The sequence below is a fragment of the Microcaecilia unicolor genome, chromosome 10, assembly GCF_901765095.1.
Source record: "Microcaecilia unicolor chromosome 10, aMicUni1.1, whole genome shotgun sequence".
NCBI classification, from domain to species: domain Eukaryota; kingdom Metazoa; phylum Chordata; class Amphibia; order Gymnophiona; family Siphonopidae; genus Microcaecilia; species Microcaecilia unicolor.
This window is the reverse complement of record NC_044040.1, coordinates 189,276,538-189,303,597: the sequence shown is the minus strand read 5'-3', so window position 1 is coordinate 189,303,597 and position 27,060 is coordinate 189,276,538. Positions and strand designations below refer to the sequence as shown.

The 27,060-nt window shown below is 48.0% G+C and overlaps 1 protein-coding gene across 4 annotated transcripts in view; it reads right to left on the bottom strand.

Moving 5' to 3' along the window:
- The window catches only part of SMC4 (structural maintenance of chromosomes 4), a 254,015-nt gene that overhangs the window by 167,074 nt on the left and 59,881 nt on the right, over positions 1 to 27,060 (bottom strand). For all 4 annotated transcript variants that reach the window (XM_030216028.1, XM_030216027.1, XM_030216026.1 and 1 more), the window contains one exon: positions 17,301 to 17,465. In XM_030216028.1, coding sequence (XP_030071888.1) covers positions 17,301 to 17,465 — 165 coding nt within the window. The remainder of the gene's footprint in view (positions 1 to 17,300; positions 17,466 to 27,060) is intronic.

Here is a 27,060-nt window from a genome sequence, read left to right as displayed (position 1 = left end):
TTTGCCTCAGCCCAAACAGCTTTCCACTCCATACTGCTGCACGAATGGCATTATAACCAGACGAAAACTGTCCCATGCTCTGGCTGCTAGCTGTATATTGCATTCTTATTAATATAATAATTTATTTATATTTTTTAGACATTCTGTCCATAACTTCAACCACAGCAACTGAGAAACCTAAGAAAATTAAGACTACTAAACACATTGACACACCAGAACGACCAACACAGCAGGTGGGGTCTTGACTGGTCTGGATGACTAAAGGAAAAAAAAAAATCATCAGGTAAGACCTAATTTCTCCTTCCTTAGCAACAATCCAGGAATCCTTAGCAACACTTAGGAAGTACTAAAGCAGCAACTTTAAGGGAGGGACCCTTGGAGCCCAGAAGTTGACAGCTCCAAACCACCACATCTCGAATGACATGCCACACTGTAGCCCAACAAACATCCTCAGGGGGAAATGAAGCTACACTAAGCCCAAGAAGACGCAACACCCCTGGGTAGAGTGAGCCTTCAGCCTTAGCAGCATGCTCTGCCCCTTCTAGATGTAGGCTACGGAAATGCTTTCTTTGTCCACCTTGCAATGGAAGCCTTCAATGACGATACCCCCTTCTTAGGGCCATCAAAAAGCACAAATAAGACAGTCCGACCGACAGAACTCCACTGTCCACCGCAAACAGAAATGAACTGTGCGCCTCATCAGTGGCAAAGGGGGAAAACACATATAGGAGGAAGTCCCTGACGGCCAAGGCAGAAGCATCTCACCACCTACTAATAACTGGCAACTTGAGCACTTTGGGCCATCGCCATCAGATAGAACCCCCAAGACCCTCAGCGACGAACCAGAGCCCAGAAGGCCTCCGGAGCCAACGGCCACTCTCTGGGGCCAATGTATACCTGCATATGCTGCCAACAGTGCAGTCAGATGTCGTTCTGGCCACCAAAGGAGTAGAGAGGTCTCCTCAGTCATCGGTCAACTTCAAGTCCCTCCATGCCAACTTAACAATGGCTACCGCCGTGGCATTGATGGACAGAACTTGTACCGACTTGCCCTATAGCTGAGGCTGAAAGGCTTCCAGAGCCAGGCGCAAAGCCCTGGTCTCCAGACGATAAGTCTTTGAAGCCGCCCAAAGGCCTTGAGCCACCTGACCCAGACTATGAGCTCCCCAGCCCCTTAGAGGGCATCTGTCATCACAATGATCCACACCAGCTTCTCCAACAACATACATGCCGCCAAATGGGTGGTCCACAACCACCACTGAAGACTGCCCTGATCCTTACCCTGTAGCAAAACCCTCTTCTCCACTGCATTATACTGCGGAAAACAACGGGTGACAAACGTTCACTACAGATGCCGTATATGCGTGCTGGGAACCCAAAACCTGGAGAAAGTCTCAAGCCTAAGGAGAGGCTTTGGATCGCAGCCGCCAGACCTGCGCATACAACTTGAGAATCTGCTCCCGAGGCAGAAACACCCATCCCTGCCGGGTGTCAAAATGAACCCCCAGGTACACGAGGGTTTAGGAAGGGCAGAGGTGAAAGACTCTGCACGATTGACAATCCAACCTAAGTGCTTGAGGAACTGCACCAACTGCAGAGTGTGCCTCTCACTCTCATGGAAGGACTATGCTCAAATCAGCCAGATGTTCAAGTATGGATGAAACAAAATGCCCTACTTGCGCAAGGCTGTCAAAACCACCTTCCCCCCCCCCCCAAGTTATTGTCCAAAATTACTGTGGACTAGTCAGATCCATCAGAGCAGCAGCAAATAACCCCCCCCCCCCAAAAAAACAAACAAACAAACAAACAAACAAAAAAAACAAAAACAAACTACATATCTACCATCTGCTGGGAGACTCAGAAATACTGGCTGGCTAGGAACTGCTCGGGGGGGTCTTATACAACTCTCACAGTCAGTGTTCTCCATCTCCATGTAAAAGTGCATAACTCAAGGTCTTGACCTGTCTGGATTACTCCTAAGTATCTATCTTTTCACTCTTATCTACTTATAGCTTTCGATCTCTTTCCTTCACCCCAGCTCTCCTCAAGCTTCCATCCAGTCTCCCCTTTTTCTCATCTTCTGTTACCCTTGTTCTAGAGATGCAGCAGCAGACTCAAAACAGTCGTCACTAGGCCACAGTTTCCATCCACATGCTGTTGGCTCTGCCAGGCCCTGCCCTCAACTTCCTGTTCCAGGAGACCAGCAAAGTTGACAGCACGAAAATGAAGGTTGCAGCCCTATGATTGGCTTATGTTTCGCCACAGTAGCTGTTAGTTTGGAGAAGCAGAAGGCACAGAAGGGAGTTGAGGAAAATCTTACACCAGGCACCACATACCACATGTTGAGCACCTATGCTCTAGATATTCAACCTCATTTAGCAAAAAAAAAAAAAAAACCACTGCACAGAGGGTATACTTGCTAGACATAGCACCGTAGCATTTTATGATGGCAGTGAGGGAGGACAGAAGGGACTCCGCATCACCGATTATTGCCATCTGATACCAATAAACTCCAATAAAGAATTCCCCATATTCAGCCGGAGATCCAAGTCAAGAAAATGGCCCAGGAGTCAACCTCAACATGACTATTCTAGAAGTTTCTTAACTCCAAGCACCGCTTCGGAGGGGGGGAGGGGGGGGAGAAAAGAAAGGGACTTTAAGATCTCCAAGTATTTCCTAACTGCAGATTTCCTTTAAGGTCAGAAGAAATTTAGCTATAAGTAAGCTTGAATATACTAGCGGAAAAGCTCTTGGGGCTAAGTAGCCAAGCATCTGAATGGGGCTCAGAAATACTGAGCATGCTAGTGCTGCACGGTACTCTTAAAGAGTGAATTACAATGAACCAATTTCTTCCTCTGTCTCCATCTGCTGGTCGATGGACAAAAGCTCTGGACTGATCTGTGAGATGCTAAGAAGTTCCACTTTGGTATCAACCAAAAATCCTTCTCCCATGTGTACAGTGTTCACTATTTGGCACATCATCTGGCTTTTCTTCAGCAGTGGATTCCTTCTTTCTAGCCTCTTAAATGCCATATTTATGATGCAATCCTGAAATAATTTAATAGACATTTTACCCTGTCTGAGCCAGAGACCTCTATAGTGATTGTACTAAGCCACTTTCTTAATCCACAGTTACTAACTTTAGAAGGATAGCTTCAAAGAGGAAAAGCTTTGGTTGTGCCATTCTCTTTCCACTTTATAATAATGGACCTATCAGTACCATAAGGGATATTCAAACACTGAAATTTATAGACTTCCTCAAATTTTTACCTTTAAGTATCTTTAGTCTTGAGTTTTTTGCTTTGGTTTTCTCACAGCAACATGTTTAGCAAGTTTAGCCCTCTGCTTCAAATTCACTTTGTACATCAGAAACAGCTCGAATGTTCATCAAGGAGCATAAGAATCAGGTCAACTACTGCGAAGGTACAGAGGTGGGGTTCTGTTTAATTTATTATGAGCCTTATTAAAAGCTTTTAGTATCTGAAAGGGGGGATGGGTTGTAGCAGGGAGGAGGGGGATGTAGCGTTTGGGGGTGGAGTAGGAGAGGGTAGGGGGTAGTAGGATTTGGGTTGAATTTTTTTGTGGTTTGCATGTTGGAAGTAGGGGGTTAATTTTACTTTATAGGGTACAGGCGGCAACTCAGTTTTGTTATGCAATTCAATAGACGATTACGATTGATACACAACCTTCAATAAAATGTTGAAATATATAAAAACAGTCTAGCTGAGAGACGGGTGGCTATAAGGAACAAAGCCTCCGGCCTAGCCTCTTAGCTGGACTGCCAAATACTGTATGACAAAGAGGGTGACACTGATCTGCGATTTGTGTGTCCCTTGTATATAAGATTGCCTTGAAAGGTGATTGCATATGTTTTATGTACCGTTATTTTAATATATAGATTCACTGATTATAATCTTGGGAGAGGGTGGGTTCTGGGAAGGGACAGGTTAGGAAGCACAATGTTAAAAAACTGAGGATACGACTATTATGCTGTCTTTACTCAGATATTGTGATTTGGCACTTTGTTGTATTTGGAACGTGTTGACGAGTCATTTTGCTATACCATCAATAAAAAAGTTGAAACATAAAAGCTATTAGTAACAGTTAAAATTGGGCTATGACAAGGTTATGTTGTGGTTTTTTAATTCTTAGTTACTATTTGAACTGTAATTTGCTTAGACCCTAGAATGTGAAAAATGAACAAGGGTATGAAGACTTTTGCAAAACTTTTTATGGGAAGTTTTTATATAGATTGTGATAAAGTCACATCCAGGATAGTTGGGTTAAGGCAGTTTCAGTCTGAAATACAAGTCCCAGAAGGCATTGCAGGCAAGGAGCCAGAAGTTGAGATGAAGAACCCGGACTGGACTCCTAGCTGCAATCGGGGAAGACATGGGTGTAAGCTGGCAGGTTGTGTAGAGTGGCTGCCACTAGGCAGAAAGAGTTAGGAAACCCTGTGTGCAGGAGCTCATCATTGGTCTCATTAGTCTATGGGTGTGGGGAAGCTAATGGAAGGAGAATGATTGGTTGTGGTAGCTGAAGCCAGGGATTTATTAGGCAGGTGGGAAGGAGTCCCAGAAGTTCAGTTCAGGAGAGAGAAGCAGAAGGAGAAAAGCAGTTGCAGGCTGAAAAACCTTGGGCAAGGAGGTCCCTAAAGTACTGGCAGTTGCAGGCTGAAAACCCTTGGGCAGGGAGGTCCCTAAAGTACTGAAGCAGGCTGAAATTTCTTGGGTGAGAGGAAGTCCCAAAAGTATTGAATTCACTGTGAAGCTGATGCAGGGGAAAACCCTTGGGTAGAGGGAGTCGCTAAAATATTGAACTCTCCTGAAGGTAAAGAGGATAGAAGGTAAGACTGCTGCTGGGTGACTGAACTGTGATGAACTGAAAGAACTGTTTGTCTTGGGAACTGAACTATGGTTTATTGTGCACTGGATAGAGAGCCCAGACTGGAGCTGACTGTAAGCCTGTATTGAATCCTGGTATGTGCTGATAGCCTGCTGCTTAAAGGGGACTATTGGCCACACACTTTCAGGTGGCTTATGATTGAAGGTGAATGCTGCTGTTGGAACTGTGTACTAGAAACCTGCATGGAATAAAAGTCCTTAAGATTGAAGTTACTGGTGGACATCTATTTCTTCATTGTACCAGGAGCCTATGGCAGAAGGAGATTGTTCTATCCTTGCCTGCACAAGAAAGGTACCTGGTTACAAGATACAAACAAAACTATTTATACACATATGTTATTTTTTGTTTTATATATTTGTGCCGGGGAAAAGTGATCAGGAGACTCGTGATGATTTATTTATATCCCACAATTTCCCACCTATTTGTAGGCTCAATGTGGCCTACATAGTACCGGAGAGGCGTTACAGACTCTGATATAAACAAATACAAAGTGATGTTGTGGTAAGATAAAAGTTCATGTGGCACAGCCACACTAAGGAATCATACAACGGAAGAGTTGTGTTATGTCCATTACGTTCTTTAGTTTTGTTGTGTTACAGAGATCAGGCATTTATGTTGGATCGGTAAGGTATTAGTAAATGCAAAAGTGGTGGAGATGTATGAAAAACAACATCAGCTTATTTTTTCTGACCAAAAAATACAATAAAGTGATTAAGGGAGATGTTGCCTCAAGAAGCCCCCGGCTCTATTATATATGGAGCTCATGAGGGCTGGACTGCTTCATCATCGGCAACACCCCCACATATATAGAGCAGCCTATACCCAACACTGTTATTCTTTTTTTCTTATTGATGGGCATTCGTAAAGTTAATACGTAACAGCTACTTAGCTTTTACACGGTCCAATCCTTCTTTCAGTTAGTTAATTAGTTACATGCTGGACGCGACCAAGACCAACAATGGCCTGCGTCAGGATCAGATGGTCTGCGTCTAACTCAGCTGTTACGTATTAACTTTACGAATGCCCATCATTAGTTAAAAATTCAATAAGAAAAAAAGAATAACAGTGTTGGGTATATGCTGCTCTATATATGTGGGGGTGTTGCCGATGATGAAGCAGTCCAGCCCTCATGAGCTCCATATATAATAGAGCCGGGGGCTTCTTGAGGCAACATCTCCCTTAATCACTTTATTGTATTTTTTGGTCAGAAAAAATAAGCTGATGTTGTTTTTCATACATCTCCTCCACTTTTGCATTTACTAGTTTGTTAAGAGAAATAGAAGGAGATTCCCTTCAGATTATTGATTATAATGGATCGGTAAGGTATGCCTTTCTCAACAGGTTCATTTTTAGTGTTTTCCAGAAGTTTAGGTGGTCGTTCATAGTTTTCAAGGCTTTTGGTAATGCGTTCTACAGTTGTGTGCTACTGTAGAAAAAACTGGATGATTGTATTGGATTTGACTAACTTTTTGGAGTCCTCATTTCAAGAAATACCCATAGAGTAACTTTGGTAGTAAAGACAAGAGTTCTTGGCTATTGTTAATATGGATTGGAGCTTGAATATCCACTGGAATAGTGGTAAGCCAGGTTACAGGACTTTGGTCAGCAGAGAAACCTTGACTAGGCCTGATAACCCACTAATGGTATAACAATTGAGAACCTGCAAACGCAGGACTATATGATGAAGTCTTAATAAAACCTGAAACAAATTACAAATTGAATATGGCATATATGATGATAGAACAATAGATAAAAATGGTTTGTAAAATCTAGCTTGTATCTGTATAACATGGCACGCAGGTCATAAGATTATATAAAAATAGGTTATGAAACTGCATGTTTCTATAAAAGATAAAAACAAGATGTTCAGGGTGACGGGAAAGATGTGAAGTTTTGAAATAGCAAAAGCAAGAGATGTTTACCGGAAAAGACAGTTGGGTGCAGATGGACACCTGGGCGGATGTTTCAAAATAACTAGAACAGGAAAGAAGTTGGTACAAGATGTTACAAAAAAGTACAGATGACCATCTGCCGGAAAAGGGAAAAAAATGGGTACAGAGATATTGGCCAATAAGATGAAAAAAATAGGTACTGCCATAAGCATCTATTGAGATCCATGCCTATAAAAGAGCAGACATTCAGACAGAAAAGTTAGAAGCTTCTTCAGCACTTGACTGACAGCAGAGCTCTATACATTTGAACCCAGATGTATGTATTGAACTGAAGACATTCTCTTGGTAAGAATAAATAAGATATTATTCATGAAAACTATCTTTGTCTTTATTCCCACATACTGTATTATATGTACTCTTTCCTTATTATGTGTTATACACAATTAAGCCACACTCACTGAACTACAGACTAAATTGAACCATATAGGTATATATATGTGGGAACATAAATGGCCCAGAATACACCTAGATCCAGAAAGACAGAAAGCAGTGGTCATGGGGATCAGGTTTGAATTGCGACAGCTGATGCCTCCCCAGAACAGACCCCCATGGGACTGGGTAACCCTGAAGGTTAGGGAAACAATTCAAAACCTTTTGGATGAGTTAACGCTCTTTACCCCTCCGTGTAGAGGGGTCAATAAGGGGTCTAAAAGAGGTCGGAAAAAACACTATTAATCTTCAGGCCCTTGCACTTGGTGCGAGCTTTCTGTTAAAATTTCCTTGTTATTCTTCTCTTCTTTTTGAGGGTAAATCTTACTTGTTTTTTTGATCCTAAACAGCTTTTAGACTTTTTGTTGTATAAGGAAGGTATGAAAGCTTTGAATGTTACTCCACAGGCATAAGGTAAAATTATGTATCATACCTGATAATTTTCTTTCCATTAATCATAGCTGATCAATCCATAGACTGGTGGGTTGTGTCCATCTACCAGCAGGTGGAGATAGAGAGCAATCCTTTTGCCTCCCTATATGTAGTCATGTGTTGCCGGAAACTCCTCAGTATGTCGATATCAAAGCGCCATCCGCAGGACTCAGCACTTAGAGAATTACACCCACAAAGGGACACTCTGCCCAGCTCACCACCGCCGAAACGGGGGAGGGGAATTAACCCAGCTCATCCCCACACCAGTGGGGGAGGGGAATCCGTCCAGCTCATCCCCACGGAGCGGGGGAGGGACACCACCCCGCCGATGCGGGGGGATCTGGCTTATCCTGCAACCGCGGGAGGAGCTGACTGACCCTAACACCGCCGAAGCGGGAGGGGTACAAAGCTGCCCTACAGCCGCACGAAGCGGGAGGGAGCGCCGGCAGAATTTAAGTCTCAATCCAGCCCCGTAAAACGGAGGGGAGAGGAATGCAGCAGGTCACTGTAACACAAAATCGTCTCAGCTCCTGAAGAAACCAATTGAAAAAACTTGAACACGAAGTCCTCCTGAACAGGAACTGAAGACTAAACTTGAACCTGAAATGCAACCAGAATAAAAACAGTACAGATATCTGGGAGGGGCTATGGATTGATCAGCTATGATTAATAGAAAGAAAATTATCAGGTATGATACATAATTTTACCTTCCATATCATCATGCTGATCAATCCATAGACTGGTGGGATGTACCGAAGTAGTACTCACCCAGGGCGGGACATAGAAATCCCTGACCGCAACACTGAAGCTCCAAACCGGGCCTCCGCCCGAGCAGCCACAGTCAAGCGGTAATGTCTGGAGAAGGTATGAACCGATGCCCAAGTTGCCGCCTTGCAAATCTCTTCCAAGGAGATGGACCTGGCCTCTGCCATCGAGGCCGCCTGAGCTCTAGTGGAGTGAGCCTTCAGCCGGATAGGCGGCACCTTCCCCGCGGCCACATAAGCCGCTGCAATGGCTTCCTTGACCCATCTTGCCACTGTAGGCTTTGCAGCCTGCAGACCCTTACGAGGACCTGCAAACAGGACAAACAGATGATCCGACTTCCGGAAATCATTGGTCACTTCCAAGTGTCTGATGATGACTCGTCTCACATCTAGATATTTGAGAGCAGAGTACTCCTCTGGGTAGTCCTCCCTACGAAAGGATGGGAGACAGAGCTGCTGATTCACATGGAAGCGAGAAACAATCTTGGGCAGGAAGGAAGGCACTGTGCGAATAGACACTCCTGCCTCAGTGAACTGCAGAAAGGGCTCTCGACATGATAGCGCCTGGAGCTCGGAAACTCTTCTGGCTGAAATGATAGCCACCAAAAAGACTGCTTTCAACGTCAGGTCTTTCAGAGATGCGCTCGACAAGGGTTCAAAAGGCGGCTTCTGCAAGGCTCTTAGCACTAGATTGAGATTCCACGTCAGGTCTTTCAGAGATGCCCTCGACAAGGGTTCAAAAGGCGGCTTCTGCAAGGCTCTTAGCACTAGATTGAGATTCCACGCAGGTACCACTGAGTGCAGAGGAGGGCGCAGGTGATTAACTCCCTTGAGAAAGCGCACCACATCTGGCTGCGAAGCCAGGGAAGCACCCTTCAGGCGGCCCCTGAAGCACGCAAGAGCCGCTACCTGGACTTTAAGGGAACTGAGCGACAGGCCTTTCTCCAGACCTTCTTGCAGGAACGCCAACACTGAAGAAATTGGAGCAGTGAAGGGAGAAAGGGAGCCTGCCTCACATCACGATGCAAAGGTACGCCAAACCCTGGCGTAAGCAGTAGAAGTAGAGCGCTTCCTTGCTCTCAGCATAGTGGCAATGACCTTGTCTGAGAAGCTTTTCTTCCTAAGACGCTGCTGCTCAATAGCCAGGCCGTAAGACCAAAGGGGGATGGATCCTCCATCACCACGGGACCCTGATGCAACAGGCCCTGCTCCGCTGGCAGTCGCAGAGGTCCGTCCACTGAGAGCCTGATCAAGTCCGCATACCAGGGACATCTGGGCCAGTCCGGACTCACCAGGATTACCCGGCCCGGATGCTTTGCCACCCGGTCTAGAACCCTGCCCAACATGGGCCAGGGCTGGAACACATAGAGAAGCTCCTGTGTCGGCCACTGTTGGAGAAGAGCATCTACTCCCAGAGATCGAGGGTCCCGTCCTCTGCTGAAAAAGCGCGGCACTTGGCAATTGGCCGATGACGCCATCAGGTCTAGGCTCGGCTGGCCCCAGCGCTTTGTGATGTCCAAGAACGCCTGAGCCGATAGATGCCACTCTCCGGGATCCAAGGTATGGCGACTGAGAAAGTCCGCCTTGATATTCATGACTCCAGCAATGTGGGCCGCCGACAGCTGTTCCAGGTTCGCTTCCGCCCACTGGCATAGATTCATGGCCTCCTTGGCTAGAGGGGCGCTCTTGGTACCTCCCTGGCGATTGACATAGGCCACAGCCGTGGCATTGTCCAACAGGACCCGTACTGGCTTCAACGCCAGTACTGGGAGGAACTCCAAAAGCGCCAACCGAATGGCTCTGAGTTCCAGGAGGTTGATAGACCACTTTGCCTCTGCAGGAGACCAAAGCCCCTGCGCTGTCCTTCCCAAGCAATGGGCTCCCCAGCCTGTCAAAGAGGCGTCCGTCGTGACCACAACCCACTCCGGGGTCAAAAGAGGCATCCCTGCGGACAACTTGTCTGCTCAGCCACCAGCTCAGCGCCTTGCGCACCGCTAGGTCCAAGGGAAGGCGCACAGCGTAATCCTCCGACACTGGAGTCCAGCGCTGCAGCAGAGAGAGTTGTAGTGGTCTCATATGAGACCTGGCCCAGGGCACTACTTCCATCGTGGCCGTCTTAGAGCCCAACAGCTGCACATAGTCCCAAGCCCGAAGAGGAGAGGCTACTAGGAACTGGTCCACCTGAGCCTGAAGCTTGACAATTCGATTGTCCGGCAGGAACACTCTGCCCACTTGGGTGTTGAAACAAACTCCCAGATATTCCAGGGACTGAGTCGGGCGCAGCTGGCATTTTTCCCAGTTGATGATCCACCCCAGGGAGCTCAGAAGAGCAATCACCCGGTCTACAGCTCTGCCGCACTATGCATAAGAGGGGCCTCGGATCAACCAGTCGTCCAGATAAGGATGGACTTGTACTCCTTCCTTTCGTAGGAAGGCCGCGATGACCACCATTACTTTGGAGAAGGTCCGCGGAGCAGTAGCCAACCCGAACGGGAGGGCTCTGAACTGGAAGTGTCGGTCCAGGACTGCAAAACGCAGAAAGCGTTGATGAGGAGGCCAGATGGGAATATGCAGGTAAGCTTCCTTGATGTCCAATGATGCCAGGAACTCCCCTGCCTTCACTGCCGCTGTAACAGAGCGGAGAGTCTCCATTCGGAAGTGCCGAACTTTCAAGGCCCGATTGACCCCTTTGAGGTCGAGGATAGGCCGGACAGAACCTCCTTTCTTTGGTACCACAAAGTAAATGGAGTAACGTCCCTTGCCAAGCTGATCTTCTGGCACCGGAACGACCGCACCCAGGCGGATCAGATTGTCCAAAGTCTGCTGTACTGCCACAGCTTTGACCGGAGACTTGCAGGGAGAGTGTACAAACCCGTCTCTTAAGGGTCGGCAGAACTCTAGCTTGTAGCCGTCTCTGATGACTTCCAGCACCCAAGCGTCTGAAGTTACCACTCGCCCAGAAACGAGGACAGGCGTCCTCCAATCTGCACTGGGCCATGGACCAGGGCCCCGTCATTGGGTACGAGACCCTGGGGGAGGACCGGAGGAACCACCTCCGGGACGGCGGTCTCTGCGAAAGGAATGCTGCTTGGGGGAGAAGTTCCTCTTGAAGGAAGAGGGGGCAGAGGAGCCCGACTTGCCCAGGCGATACCGACGGGCTTCCTGAAACCGTCCTTTGGAGTTACCAGGGCGAGCACCACTGGCCCGAGCCCTGACCTCTGGTAACCTCTTGCCCTTAGATGTGCCAAGATTGGTCACGATTTTGTCCAGCTTGACCCCAAAAAGCAGCTTGCCTTTAAAAGGCAACTTAGCCAGGCGAGACTTAGAGGCGTGGTCCGCAGACCAATGCTTCAGCCAAAGCCACCGCTGCGCAGAGACTGTCTGAGCCATACCTTTAGCTGAGGCTCTCAAGACATCATACAGCAAGTCTGCCAAATAAGCCAAGCCCGATTCCAGGGCCGGCCAATCAGCCCTCAAGGAAGGATCCGAGGGGGAAGCCCGCTGCACAACCATCAGGCATGCCCTGGCCACATAGGAGCCGCAAACTGAAGCCTGCAAACTTAAAGCAGCCGCCTCAAAGGACGACCTTAAGGCCGCCTCCAATCTTCTGTCTTGGGCGTCCTTTAGGGCCGTGCCACCTTCCACCGGCAACGCCGTTTTCTTAGTCACCGCAGTGATTAAAGAATCCACAGTAGGCCAAAGAAAGGCCTCCCGTTCACCTTCAGGCAGAGGATAGAGGCGGGACATAGCCCTAGCCACTTTGAGGCTCGCTTCTGGGACATTCCATTGAGCTGAAATTAAGGTGCGCATGGCCTCATGCACGTGGAAGGTTCTAGGCGGGCGCTTCGTCCCCAACATAATGGCGGAGCCAACAGAGGCTGAGGGAGAGACGTCCTCCGGAGAGGAAGTCTTCAAAATGCTCATGGCCTGCACTAACAGGTTGGGCAAATCCTCTGAGCGAAAGATCCGCGCTGCAGAGGGGTCATCCGCTCCATCCAAGCAGGAATCCGTCTCCTCCAAGGAATCCCCAAAGGACCGTTGGGAGAACTCAGATACGCTGCCCTCATCTACATCAGAGGAGACAGAGTCCTCTAGGGCCTAGAAATCCATCAGAGGGCGTTTGCTTCCGGAGGCCTCAACCCCTTTATCAGACAGGGGGGCAGGGGCAGCGTTTTGCATAAGAAAAGCCTGATGCAGCAGCAAAATGAACTCAGGGGAGAATCCCCCCCCGAACAGTGCACTTCTGCAGCTTGGGCCACGGCCCTAGCCGCACCCTCAACCGGCACTCGCAAGAGTGGGGGGAGAAACGTGCTGCGTATCCAAAATGGCGTCCGGCGCGAAACTCCGAGGAGCCGCGCGGGAAGAACGGCGCTTAACTTTGGCCACTTTCTTACCGTTGCCCGAATCAAGGGCGACCATAGTATTAACGTCTCCCAGCTCGAGGGCAGCCCAAGAAGAAGCCGTCCAAGCAGAGTGGCCGGCCAACATGGAGTGGGCGAGCAGCGGGGGATGGGCGCTTATGGCGGGAAAAACCGCCGCACCGGAGGAAGAACCAGGACACTGACCAGCCTCCAAACTAATGCTTAAAGGCGATTCAGGTTTTGAAATCCCCGCTAGACGCACCCACGCGGTCCGGGAAACGAATCCTCGTGCCCTCGCTCTCCGACGCCATAAGCCACGTGGAGACCGAACGGGGAACCCCCTGCCCGCTATAAAAAGGTAAAATTACCTGCTTCTCGCTCCGAGCTGTAACGAACTGGTGTCCCAGTGAGCAGCTGCAATAAATGTTGAAATAAACGCCCTTAAAGACGTCCAATTTTTTTTTTTTTTTTTTACGGAGCCAGCGGGAGGGGGGAGAAAAGGAGGGACCTGGCACCACCAGGTTTGCACTTGCTCAAGAAGAGCCCTCAACCCCAGGTACTCAACAAAACCTAAAAATTAGGCTTGGAGACCTAGCCAGAGCTGCTGCTGTGTGTGACCACCACCTGCTGAGATAGAGAACATACTGAGGAGTTTCCGGCAGCAGATGACCACATATAGGGAGGCAAAAGGATTGCTCTCTATCTCCACAACCCACCAGTCTATGGATTGATCAGCATGATGATATGGAATCGCTGTTAGCACTGGCTGTAAGATAATTTCAGAATCTGTCTTTGGCATTAAAGTTTTATTTTCCTTTAGTATTACTATAGTTGTAGCATACCCCTCCAATTATTGTAGACGAAGGGTTGCTGCTTTTTCCTTTACTTTGAACTCTTTTTTTTCGTTGATGTTTTTTGCTATTCATCTTCTCACTTCTATTTAATGTGATTGTAACTTTGAAATTATAAATGTTGAAAAAAATTCTGTGTCTCTTCTCCCTCGATCCAAATCATACAAATGTCATCAAAACACTACTAAAATGTGAAGGATTTGTTTTGATATTTATTCACAAAATGTCTCTTTCAGTTCTGCCAGGAAGAAGTTGGCATTTTGTAATGCAATGCTGGTGCCCATGAAGTCGTTGTGGGTCAGGAGGAAATTACTTAGTTTAATAATAATTTGCAGTGTGCTTCAGTGGTCCAGATTGAATGCCTTTATAAATATGTTCCTTGCTGATATACCATTTTCATGGGGAATTTTGCTGTATAGTTGAATCTATGTTTACTGTGACAAGGAGATAGTCCCTTGTTCAGAAAGCCTGTGTGTGAATACCAGATAGGATTGGTCAGCCATTAATTCCAGGTTTGTGGATGTTAATTAGCGCATAGAAATTGCAACAGAAGGATGGGTTGTAATTAGGTTTTTCAGATGAAGTTGTACTTGTGTTTAGACTATTGGTACAATAATTAACATTATCCCAATTTGATTATTGAAATGCCATAAATGCTGGCTGTAAGGAATACCTGTTGAAAAAAACTGCAGCCAGGTTCATATACAAAATCTCTCGTTTTAAAAGTGCCTCCCCTTTATTAATCAAATTACACTGGCTTCCCATCAAAGCGATAATCACCTTCAAATTATATATAAACTAGTAAAAAAGGCCCGTTTCTGACACAAATGAAACGGGCGCTAGCAAGGTTTTCCTCGGAGTGTGTATGTTTGGGAGAGTGTATGTGAGAGTGACTGTTTGAGAGTCAGAGTGAAAGTGTGAGTGTGTGTGAGAGAGAGTGAGTCTGGGTGTGAGTGTGTTTGTGAGAGAGTGTGTGTGTGAGAATGAGAGTGTGTGCAAGTGTGTATGTGAGACACAGTGTGAGAGAGAGTGTGTGTGTGTGAGACACAGATTCTCTGTTTGAGTGAGTGTATGAGACCAAGCGAGTGTGTGAGTGACTGTGTGGCACATAGAGAGTGAATGTGATACAGTGTGAGACAGAGTGTGTGAGAGTGAGAGTCAGAAAGACATTGTATATCAGAGAGAGAGTGTGAGCCGTGCCCTCCCAATCCATGGCCATCTGTCCCCTGGCCCCTCCATTCATCCTTTTCCAGCAATTCCCCTCTCTCCCTGAGCCCTGCCCTCCCAATCAATGCCCATCCATGCTCCTCTGTCCCCTGCCCCCTCCATTCATCCCTTTCCAGCAATTCCCCTCTCTCCCTGAGCCCTGCCCTCCCAATCCATGGCCATCCATGTTTCTCTGTCACCTGCCCCCTCCATTCATCCCTATCCAGCATTTTCCCTCTCTGCCTGAGGCCTGCCCTGCAATCCATATCCATCCATGCCCATCTGTTCCCTCCATTCATCCCTATCCAGCATTTCCCCTCTCCCTGAGTCCTGCCCTTCCAATCCATGCCCATCCATGCTCCTTTGTCACCTGGCCCCTCCATTCATCCCTATCCAGCAATTGCCCTCTCTCCCTGAGGCCTGCCCTGCAATCCATATCCATCCATGCCCATCTGTCTCCTCTATTCATCCCTATCCAGCAATTCCCCTCTCCCTGAGTCCTGCCCTTCCAATCCATGCCCATCCATGCTCCTCTGTCACCTGGCCCCTCCATTCATCCCTATCCAGCAATTCCCCTCTCTCCCTGAGGCCTGCCCTGCAATCCATATCCATCCATGCCCATCTGTCCCCTCCATTCATCCCTATCCAGCAATTCCCCTCTCCCTGAGTCCTGCCCTTCCAATCCATGCCCATCCATGCTCCTCTGTCCCCTGCCCCCTCCATTCATCCCTTTCCAGCAATTCCCCTCTCTCCCTGAGCCCTGCCCTCCCAATCCATGCCCATCCATGCTCCTCTGTCCCCTGCCGCCTCCATTCATCCTTTTCCAGCAAGTCCCCTCTCTCCCTTCCATGCCCCCCCCCCCCTCGCATCCATGCTCCTCTCTATCCCATGTCCCAGCCTGGCCCGCCCTCTTCTCCTCCCCCCCTTCGCATCCATGTCCCCCCCCCCCCCCCCCTTCGCATCCATGCATCGTTTTGGTTTTTTTTTTCTTCTTTTTCAATTTACCTCCGTGGCGTTTCCGGCAGCGAAGCGTCAGGGAAGGAGGCGGCGCTCCCGACGTGTAGCTTTCCCTTCGCTGTGTTCCGCCTTATTTTGAAGGCGGAACACAGCGAAGGGAAGGCTAGACGTCGGGAGCGCCGCCTCCTTCCCTGACGTTTCGCTTCCGGATTTGTTTGTTTTGTCGCGAGGGCGGGGCAGAGACGGCTGGCTGGCTGGCTTGAAGGGAGGCTTCACACCACGAATCCACGAACCCTACAGCTTCAGTGACGTCAGATGGCTTCACAGAACGTTGTCCTCATTAGAACGTTCACGGTGCGTTTTATTATATTAGATGTATATATATATATATATATACACACATTTCTCTCTCAAATACTAAATGGCACAGCTCCAGACTATATGGTACCATTAATAAACTTACCTCAAAGAAATGCTAAATATGAGGCAAGAAACTATCTCAGACTACAGCTCCCAAATTTCAAAAAAGCGATCTACAAAACTGTCCACTCCGCATACTTCACTTACCTAGGAACCAAATGGTGGAACTACTTACCACCCAAAATAAGAAATCTACAGGAATATACTAGATTCCGCAAAATCCTCAAATCATTCCTATTCAAACAAACCCTCATAAAGAACAACCATATCTCAAACAATTAATTACTACCTGAATTGGTTAATACTCTATTTACCATTGAGGGGTTGAGTTCGAAAATGTTAAAAATTTCAGGCAAACCAAATATTGTGTTGTAATTTCTTTTGAACTGTTTGAATATGTTGAATTGCCTGAATAAAAAAAGGATAATTTAAAAAAAACAAAAAATCTGCTCTAAGCTAATTTAGGCAGTATTTTTGGACTGAAAAGGTAAGGTATACAATGTAATAGAAAACAGGCAATTTACATAAACTGTAATTTATACTTAAAGCTGCACGGCAAGACACTGGACTTGAAAAATGGCTTTGCTCAACTGCTTTTGTATAACAAAAAATACTTTAGCGTTAACCCTGAGGAAAAAAAAATACTCTATTTACCATTAACTTTCTCTTTGCTTAATGTACAATCATTCATAATAGATTTTCTAAATGTTAAACATCCATAGCTACCCCAGTACGTTTATGATACTATATTGTAAAATTGGATTCTTACAACAAATTACTTTATGTATCCTATAATGTTTATTGTAAACTACATTGAACTCAAACTTGTTTGGGATAATGTGGGATATAAATATCACAAATAAATAAATAAACCTAAATTGAAAATTACTTCTAGGTAAATATTTAATCTCAAGATATGAATACATTAAACAAGTATTAGTTCAGACTGAATCTTTACTATTTTCAAAACATTTCTGCTTACTGTTTTCTACTGAACCACAACCATCATCCACAAAAGTTCACCTTTTCTCCTCTTTGTTCATTTAGCATCTCAACTCTACGACATAAAACCAGAATGGGCTCCTTCAGTCGACCAGATCCAATTATGTCTTCCAGATATTCAAGCATACCTTCATCATGTTCAGTCTGGCCCTTTGGTTTCATCATAGCAATCTGCTCAACTTCGCCCTATAAAACGACAAAGCAAATTTACATACCTATTACAGTGTTCTGCAAGGACATCAAGGTATTAGCCGTCATAAATGATGTTATTCAATAGAGCCTGAGCAGAAGAAACAAAAAAGTTCTCATAGCTACAACAATTTCCTAGAGTAGGTAACTACTCATTTGTGCAACCACAAAAGGCCATTTTAGTTCCATATAAAAAGTTTTACAGTAGATGTCATCTCCTAGGAGAGACAAATAGATTTTTTGAGAACACTTGCTACTCTCAAAAAACACATTTCTACAGGTAAGCAACATTCCCCAAGTACAAACAGATTATATAGTGAGAATCCTAACTACAGGCTGCTGAAACACTTTGCATCAGGATTCCTTCTCCAAACAGTAATGTTATGTGAAAATATGAACACAAATTCATGGCACAGTGTTGCAGATTTCTTCCAAGAAGGCTGATCTCAGGTGGGCCAACACCATATAGTAACATAATAGATGACGGCAGAAAAAGACCTGCACGGTCCACCCAGTCTGCACAATAAGATAAACTCACGTGTCATTTTTTGTGTATACCTTACCTTGATTTGTACTTGTCTTTTTCAAGGCACAGACCGTATAAGTCTGCCCAGCACTATCCCCACCTCCCAACCACCCGCCCCGCCACCCACCACCGGCTCTGGCACAGAACGTGTAAGTCTGCCCAGCACTATCCCCACCTCCCACCCACTGGCTAAGCTTCTGGGGATCCCTTCCTTCTGAGGAGGATTCCTTTATGTTTATCCCACACGTTTGAATTCCGTTACAGTTTTCTTCTCCACCACCTCCCGCGGGAGGGCATTCCAAGTCAGTGTGTAGCTAGACACTGAAGGAGAAGGACATACTACAGGAGGCTCTGTGGTTGGAGGAAGGGAGGGGAGCAAGGCCTAGCTCCCTTCCCAGCCATGAGGCAGGGCTCTGGGGAGCACTCCTCAGGCAGGGCCCGGCTCGGGAAACGGCCGGGCCCAGCTACCAGGAGAGACGGAGAAGCAGCTCTCAGCTGAGCCTGGCCCCTGGGAGAAGAGAGCGGAGTCCCCTGGACCGTGGAGCCTCGAGGTCCAGGGGGGACAGTAGACCCAGCACCCCTCCCATAACCTAGCGGTTACTGGGTAAGGAGCACGAAGAGCATGGGAGGGGGAGGCAGAGGGTGAGGGTCCTGCAGGCCCAGAAAGTGGCAGAACAGAGGATGGAAGAGGGTCAGGAGCTTCAGCCGGTGCTGGACCCGTTGTACAGTGAGGATGAGTGGTCTGAGGAAGAGGAGGAGGAGGAGGGGGTAGGGCAGCTGGGAAGCAGCAGCCCAGATTCTTCAGCCAGAGGTATCGTGGACAGGGTGAGGAGGATTGAAGCCCTGGGGAAGGAGGTGGAAGTGCTGGGGAAAAAACTAAACAGGGCTAGAACCCTGCAGAAGTTGGCCCCAGCAGCACAGAAGACTCTGTATGGAAAGGAAGAAGCTCGTTTGAGAAAGCAGCTTTGCCTGAAAAGAAAGGTGTTGGACTCCCTGAAGAAGGGCTCTGATAACCCTTTAAGGGAACTCTATATTACCAGGGAAAGATTTCAACCCAGGACAGTGCCAAACCAGAATCAGCCAGAGGAAACAGGAGAGTTGGTATCTGAGGATTGTTTTACAAAACACCAGGTTGCAGTAGATAATGTGGTGGGGACAAGCAGTCAAGACACTTTACAATTTATGAAAAATCTAGCAACTCAGAACCCTGCAAACCTTACCTTAGAGGCAGCTGCCTGGGAAGAGAGGGAAGGAGTTGAAGAGACCTCAGTTGGTGCTGCAGAGACTATGGCTGAAAACACAATGGAGTTGGAACTCAGTCAGCCTACACATTCTGCTGTCTTTGAAACTGAGGACAGTGACTTGGGGTTTTGTGTTATTTCACAAAAAGTGCCTGCACTACCCAACACTGATGCAGGCAACAGTTTGACAGGGAAGGTGAACACTGGAAAGCAAGCTGGAAAGCATACTGACATTGGGAGTGTGGAGATTAATGAACAGCAGGTCTTAGGGCTGCAGACACAGGTGAGCTTAGTTAGCTCCCTGATTGAGGCACTAGGTTTTCAGCCACAAGTGGTGGATTCAGCAGCATAGCCAGGCTCAGGGAATCCCCGGCACAGAAGGGAAGATGAGATAAACTCTGGCTCTGTAAAAACTGTAAGCAGCCTCACGCGGGACCTGCTAGTGCAGGGAGAACAGAGCTCTCCTCAGAGTGTATCAGCAGTCTCTCTGACAGAAGATATTGCTGGGGGATCAGCAGCCCAGGCAGAGGGAGCTCACTCCCAGGGAAGCATTGTGAAAGTTAAGGACTGTTCAGAACTGGTTATAGATTCCAGGGGGCTCAGTTCTCTGGGCACTGACTGTGGGCAGGGGGGAGGGGGAGGGGATGATGTTCAGGATATGTTGATTTGTGATGTGAGGGAGGGGGGTAAGGGGGAAGGGGCAGAGGGTTTGGGGAACTGTTCTGTTGGTGAAAAGGTTGGTGAACGGGTTGTTCCAGTTTGTGGAAGGGGGGAGGTGGTTGATGGGGAGATGGTAAGGGAAGGTAAAGGGGGGTGGGCAGGATCAGCAGGGGGGGAAGGGATCTTCAGGCAAGGAAGGGATAAGCTCAGGGAGGAGGGGAAGTCAGTGGAGGCAGGGTCAGCCCTCCTTTGCAGATGTGGTTAATAGGGAAGGAGGAAGAGGGAAGGGGCAGTTTTCCTTTAGTAATGACACAGATGCTGGGTTCGGGGGAGGTAGGGGTTATGGGCAACCACCCAAGAGAAGGAATGTGGTCCAAATCAAGTGGGTGGGGCAGGGGGAATGCCTTCACGTGATACAGTGTTGAAACTAGTTTTGGGGTTAGGGTTTGTCTCAGAAGACCTCTATGCCTGTATTCATCCAGTTAATCTTCCAGAATACGATGTCAGTTTTCTGACCCAGAGAGGCATGGAGGTCTTCTGGGAAAAGTATGAGGGGGTAAGAGGAAGGGGGGATTGGAAATGTTATAGGGTAGTTCCCATCAGTCGGCCAGATTTGGTGCAGGTGACTCTGCTAGTCCGTAACAAGTCCATCTCAGGGGCAGACTTGGCCTTTTGGCTGCACAGGTATGCCGAGTTGAGGACTCCATTGACCAAGCTCCCGGATCCAAGTAGAGTCTGGGCGGGGGGGGGGGGGGGGGGGGGGGGGCTTTGGTTAAACTTCACCAGGTAGGGCAGGTAGTACAACACATTCCTTCAGCGGCTTTTATTGGAAGGGACAGAATCCTGTGTTTTTACAAGGGACAGCCAAGACAATGTTTTCGGTGTGGGTCTTTCCGCCATTTTAGCATGTCCTGCCCAGTACAGCAATGTGCTAAGTGCGGATCGAAAGATCATCCCACCGAAGACTGTTCTTCGATCAGGTGCAATCTATGTGGTGGTCTGGGGCATGCCTTCCGGGACTGCCCTAGGGCATCGCATAATGGGGGGAGGGAAGAGGAGGTGCAGGAGGAGGGGTGGGGGAGGGGGGGTTCAGGGTCGGGATCGGGGGACAAGGGGGGCACAGAGGGAGGTCGTGGAGGTGGGGGTTCCAGAGGAAGCAGCACAGGTGGGGAAACAGGGGCAAGGGCTGGAAGGGGTAGATGAGTGGGCCCAGGTCCCCAAGAAGCAGAGGGGGGTGAAGGGGAAGGGTAGAGGGATTTCAGGGGGGGTCAGGAGAGGGGGCTCGGCAAGAGAGGGAGACAGGAAACCGGTTTCAGCAGAGGAAGAGGAGGTGGTGGAAGAAGAAGGGGAAGGGGTCGGTGGGGTTGTGGGGGGAGGGGAGGAAGGAAAGAGGAAATTAGAGGGGGTGGAGGGAGAGGGGGGTAAGTGTAAGAAGAAGGGGGGAAGGTTAGGAGGATGGAGATTAGTGTGGAGGGTGGGGGCAGGAGAGGGGGAAAAGCTTATGAGGCGATCGGATAGAATTCGAGCTCTACAGGGGAAGGATCACGGGAGTGAGAGGGGGAAGGTTCAGGGGGTGGGAGGGGATCAGAGGGGGGAGGGGGGCAAATAGAGGAAGGAGGGCGGGGGGGGGGGGGGTTTGTCTTTGTCTGAAGAGGAGGGGTGGTTGGATGAGTCTAAGAAGAAGGGAAGGAAGAAGGGAGGGGGGAGGGGGTGGGGAAGGAGGGAGGTTTTGAAGCCGGGGTTAGAGATTGGGCGGAGGAAGAAGTGTTTGAAGAAGGGGTCTGGGCTCTAGGTAGGGGTGATGTGAAGGAAGCAGTTCAGCAGGAAGAGGTTTGGAGACAGTCATCTTTCCCTACATAATGGCAGGTATTATATTATTTGCCACTCTGAATGTGGCGAGTGTGGCCTCCCAGAGGGCGCAATGTTTGGCCTTTGAGGGCCTCTCCACGATCCAGGCACACTGTTTCCTAATCCAGGAGACACGCTTGCAAACTATGGAGGCGATCAGGCGTGCGAGGAGGGCCTGGAGATGGGGGCCTTCGGTTTGGGGCTTGGCAGGGGACAGGTATGGGGGGGTAGGGATATTATTTAAAACACATAAGGTACAGATTCAAAGGGTGATGGAATTAGGAGTAGGGAGGCGTTTGGTGGTGGATGTTTTGTGGCACGGGGTGGCTTCCCGGATTATTAATGTTTATGGGCCACAAAGTAAGAGGGAACGTTCACGGTTATTTGGTAAAATTAAACCCTATTTATACACGGCACGTCAGGTGGTTTGGGGGGGGGGGGGGATTTTAACACCATTTTGAGGAAACAGGATAGTGGAGGAAGGGCAGCGCAGGTGAGGTATGATGGGATACGGCTAGCTGGGATAATGAAAGGGGCAGGGTTGGTAGATGTGCACCTTGAATTTTCACCAGAGGTGGAGGGTTTCACATTTGCACGGGGACAGTGTAGGAGCATGATAGACAGATTTTTGGTCCGGGAAGGGGCATGCGTTCGTGGGCCCAGGTTGGTGGACGTGGACTTCTCGGACCATAAACTGGTGTTGGTGGAGGTGGGGGGTTGGGCGGGACATAGGCCGGGGAGGGGGTTATGGCAGCTTAACCTTAAATGGGTTACCGATGAGAAGGTCAAGGAGGAATATCGGGCCTTTTTGGGTGACCAGCTTTCGATCCAGGGTATTTTTCCCTCCATTGGAGAGTGGTGGGAGTTAGTGAAGAGGCGGACGAGGTTTTTTTTTTCACCCGTCAAGCTCGGAGAGAAGGAAGGGAGAGAACTCGGCTGGGGACTGCCATTAAGAAACGAAGGGACTATCTACTCTCCAATGGAGGGAGAAAGGAGGATATTCTGGATTTGCAGGAGCAACTTGAAAAGGTCCAGTATGATCGATATGCCTCCTTGGTCTATGAACGGGACTTTGGGAAATTGGTCAGCCCAGACCCGTTTATGTGTTGCAAGGAGCGGAGGGAGCATAGGATTGTGTGTGGGGGGGGGGGGGGGGGGGTTAAGGGACATGGGAGGGGTAGTTCAGGTGTCGAAGGAGGGGATTCTAAAGGTGGTGGAAGAGCACTTTGCACGTTTTTTTTCAGATAAGCAAGTGGATAAGGAAGTGATGGGTCACTATATTGCGGGGACACCGGGGGTGGGAAGGGGGGGCCCGTCTCTTCAGGCCCTGTTGCGCCCCTGGTCGCTGGGGGAGGTAGAAGAGGCCATTGGGGCCTTAAGGAGGAAAAGAGCACCAGGACCAGATGGACTCACAACAGAGTACTATCAGGCATTTAAGCACCTTCTGGCCCCAATCCTGCTGCAAGTCTGGGAGGCTGCACGTCAGCAGGGGGTTTTACCCCAATCCCTGACCGAGGCGGCGTTGATTCTTCTGAGTAAGGGAAAAGATCCAGTCCTTGGCCAACTGGCGTCCGATTGCCCTGCTCAATGGTGATCGGAAGATATTCGCACATATGCTTCTGAATAGGATGAAGGAGGTGTGTGTGTGGGGGGGGGGGGGGGTGTTGGCAAGTTCACAGGCCTGTGGGATTAAGGGGAGGGGGGTTCTGGAGGCAGCGGCTTGGGTAAGGGAAGGTGTGGACCATAGTCGGGGGGAAGGAAGACTAATGGCATTAGATCAGGATAAGGCTTTTGACAGGGTACAGTGGGCGTTTCTTTGGCAGGTTTTAGAGCACTATGGGTTTCCTAGGGATTGGGTGGCTCAATTACGTTTATTGTACACGAGGGCACGGTGTTTTCCCCTGCTGAACGGTTGGAAAGGGAATAGGTTTGGGGTGACAGCAGGGGTGCGGCAGGGATGTCCTTTAAGCCCGGTACTTTATGATTTTGCAATTGATCCCTTTGTTAGGCGGTTAGAGCAGGGAGGCAAGGAGGGACTTCGGGGGGTGGAGGTGTGTACAGGGTCTCAATTAAGGGTGGTGGCTTACGCTGATGATGTCACGCTGTGGGTGGCGGACACAACAGAGGGGGAGAAATTGAAAGGGGTCATTTCTGGGTACTCACAGGCTACAGGGGCTTTGATAAACTTCCAGAAAAGTCAGAGTCTGTGGGTGGGTCCTCCAGGGGGCTCTTGATTTGGGAGGGGAGTTTCCGGAGGCCATTAGCAGACTGCGGGTATTAGGGGTATATTTTGAACAGGGGGATTATGCAACCTTTAATTGGCAGTGGTGCATACAGGGAGCTAAGGAAAAGGTTGACAGATGGAAAGGGTGGAGGATGTCCATGACTGACCGGGTTCAGCTGATTAAATCTCACCTGGTGCCTATGTTTTTGTTTGTCAGTTATACTTGTTTGTTGCCAGTGCATTGTTATACCACCCTATATAGTGTTTTTTTTCAGATGTTGTGGGGGAATCGGCTGAACCCGGTCAAGCGTAACATCACATACTTGGCCCGGGAAGAGGGGGGGTAGGGATGGTAAACCCTGTACTTTTCTTTAGCTCCCTGTTTACTCAGTTTAACCTGGGACGGGCACTGGACAGAGATCCGCCAGGATGGGCAGGTAGCGTTCTGTCTTGGTGGGAGAGATTCTGGCTCCCGTGGAAGTTGGGAAGGAGGGTGGAGGTGGTAAGGAAGGGGGCTCCGGACCAGGTTGGGTACTATAGGCCCTTAGTTCGGCTGGTACGAGTTTGGGGAATTTTGGCAGAGGAAATAAAGACAGGGAGGAGGGAGGTATGGGTGGAACGGGTGAGGTCCCAAACATTCTCACCGCCCCTGGTACTGAAGGATGCACCTGGTCCAGTGCTGAGGCAGGGCTTGCGGTTGGTGGCCTCACGGAGGATCCCGCCGAAATATAGAGACATTGCTTGGCTATCTTTTCACGGGAAATTGTATGTCAGAGGGAATATTAACTACAGGAATGTGCAGGAACGGGATTGCCCAAGGGGGGAGTGCGTGGGGAGGGAGGAAACGATGGAACATTTTTTACGGGAATGCCCTTTTACACGAATGGTATGTGGCAGGGTAGCAGCATTATTACACATCCCGAGTTTTAATTCATATTCAGATTGGGTTTACGGGCGGCAGGGGGGAGGTGGGTGGTTAGATCCGGTGACGGAGTTCCTCATCTCGGTGATACTCCGGTTTAGCCTCTGGATGGCTCGGTGTGGGGTCTCCTTGCACCAGGACTACCGATCAGCCGACAGCATTAGTTGGGAGGTGGTTCGGGCGGTCCAGGGGGTAGCCCAGTGGGAACAGGTGGCGGAGGGGATAGCAAGAACCAATGTTTGGTGGAGGCATGTGCACTTGAAACCTCCATAGAGGGGTTGGACAGTTTATTTTGAATTGGCTTCGAGTTTTATTTGAATTTTATGTTCATTTAATTTCATTTTAGGATGGGTGGGGGTTGACAGTGTATATAGGTAGATAGGTGGATTTAAGGTGGGGAACTTGTTTGTATATATTTGGTTTGGGGTTATATGTTTCTGTATGGCTTTGCGTTTCTTTTTTAATAAAAGAGTTCTCCAAGCATCCACCACTACTTTAAGAATCTTGACATGCCCTTAAAAAGATCAAGCCCAATGTCTGACTTGTTTGTCAGAAAAGCAAAGTTACTTACAAGTAGCAGGTGTTCTCAGATGACAGCAGGCCAAGTAGTCACAAATGGCTGATGTCATCCGACGGAACCCGGTGCAGAAGCCAACTAATCAGAACTTTCTACCAGAACTGCGCGAATGCTTTCCTGACCAATGTGCAAGCTCAATCCCCTTAGTCTGATCAAAAGGCTAAAGGATACAATACCAAGGAGAAGTGGGAGAATAAGTGAGAATACTTGGCCTGCTGTCCTCTGAGAACAACTGCTACAGGTAAGTAACTTCACTTTCTCCAAGGACAAGAAGCCATTGTATTCTCACAGATGGGACTCCTAGATAATAGGCTCACTGAAAAAATGCGAGGAGAATAGGGACTTGAAAAATAGTGGCCCAATAGTCAATTAATCTGCTATAAGAGCAGCGATATTATTATATCCAAGCTGGGATAAGATCTTCAACCTAGTGGTTTATATTGGCCAATTTCATTGCCCAATACAGATATGAAGCTATATGTCAAAATTTTGACAAGTATTAATCCCCAACCGGTGGCTCCCCACAAAGTTGGCTTTGTCAAAGAGCATAAAAAAGTAGCCAACAAGCATCAATTATTGTGTCATGGAAACAGTGAAACGTAGAAGCTAGAAGCAATATTGCTACTTTTTGATATTGAAAAAGTTTTTCAAGTTTTTCATACAGTTCCCTGGCTTTGGATTTCAGGTTCGGATCGCCGAGCTCATTTATTGGTCAAAAATGTCCTGTCTTTTAAACTGAGTTGGTCACGAGGCAGGGCTGCCCCTTATCCCCAATGCTTTTTGTCCTCTGATTTGAACCTCTAGTAATAAGAGTGTTCAATAAGAGAATACATGAATTCCAGTGGGGACAGCAGAAATTGAACTAGTTTTATTTGCGGATGATCTTCTGACCATACTCTCTACCTCTCAAATCTCTGCCTCGTACACTACAACTGTCAAAGGATTTGGGCTCTATTTCAGGATTATGGATTAATGTGGACAAATCATAAGCATTAAGTTTGTTTGAGGGCCTGCAGGAGCGATGGCTGGGTATTTTTCCCCTTAGATAGGTGAGTGATAATCTAAAATATTTAAACTATTTCCTGTCGCTTAGCAAATTTATACTCAAAACATTATCAAACTGTTCCAGGAGAGACAAACTCTGCAAAAAAATGGCACTCATTACCGAAGTGATTTATTCTTTGCAAAATTTACCAGCTATCCTGAGGCCCCAAGACTTCAGTCTGTGGAATAGAATAGTGAGAGAACTTTTGAAACGAGATGGGTGTTTGGGACTCCTGGATCTAAAAGCCAACTGTATTGCTTGTCATTATCAGGGACTGTTTTTTCTTTTTTTTTTTAGATGTCCAAAATTTGTGATGCAACATTGGTGCACTCTATGGAGGCTCTTTCGCGTTGTCATATTTTATCCATGCAAAGCACAGAGCCTTCCATGCATTATAAAAACTCATTTGACACTTAAACCAGTGAGATGGGCATGGGCGATATTAAGAAAGCACTTTGGTATTCATTCTCATTGCTCTAAATATTTTCCTATAATTGGTAATGTGGATTTTCTTCCAGGGATGACTGATTCTTGCTATAAATGTTACTA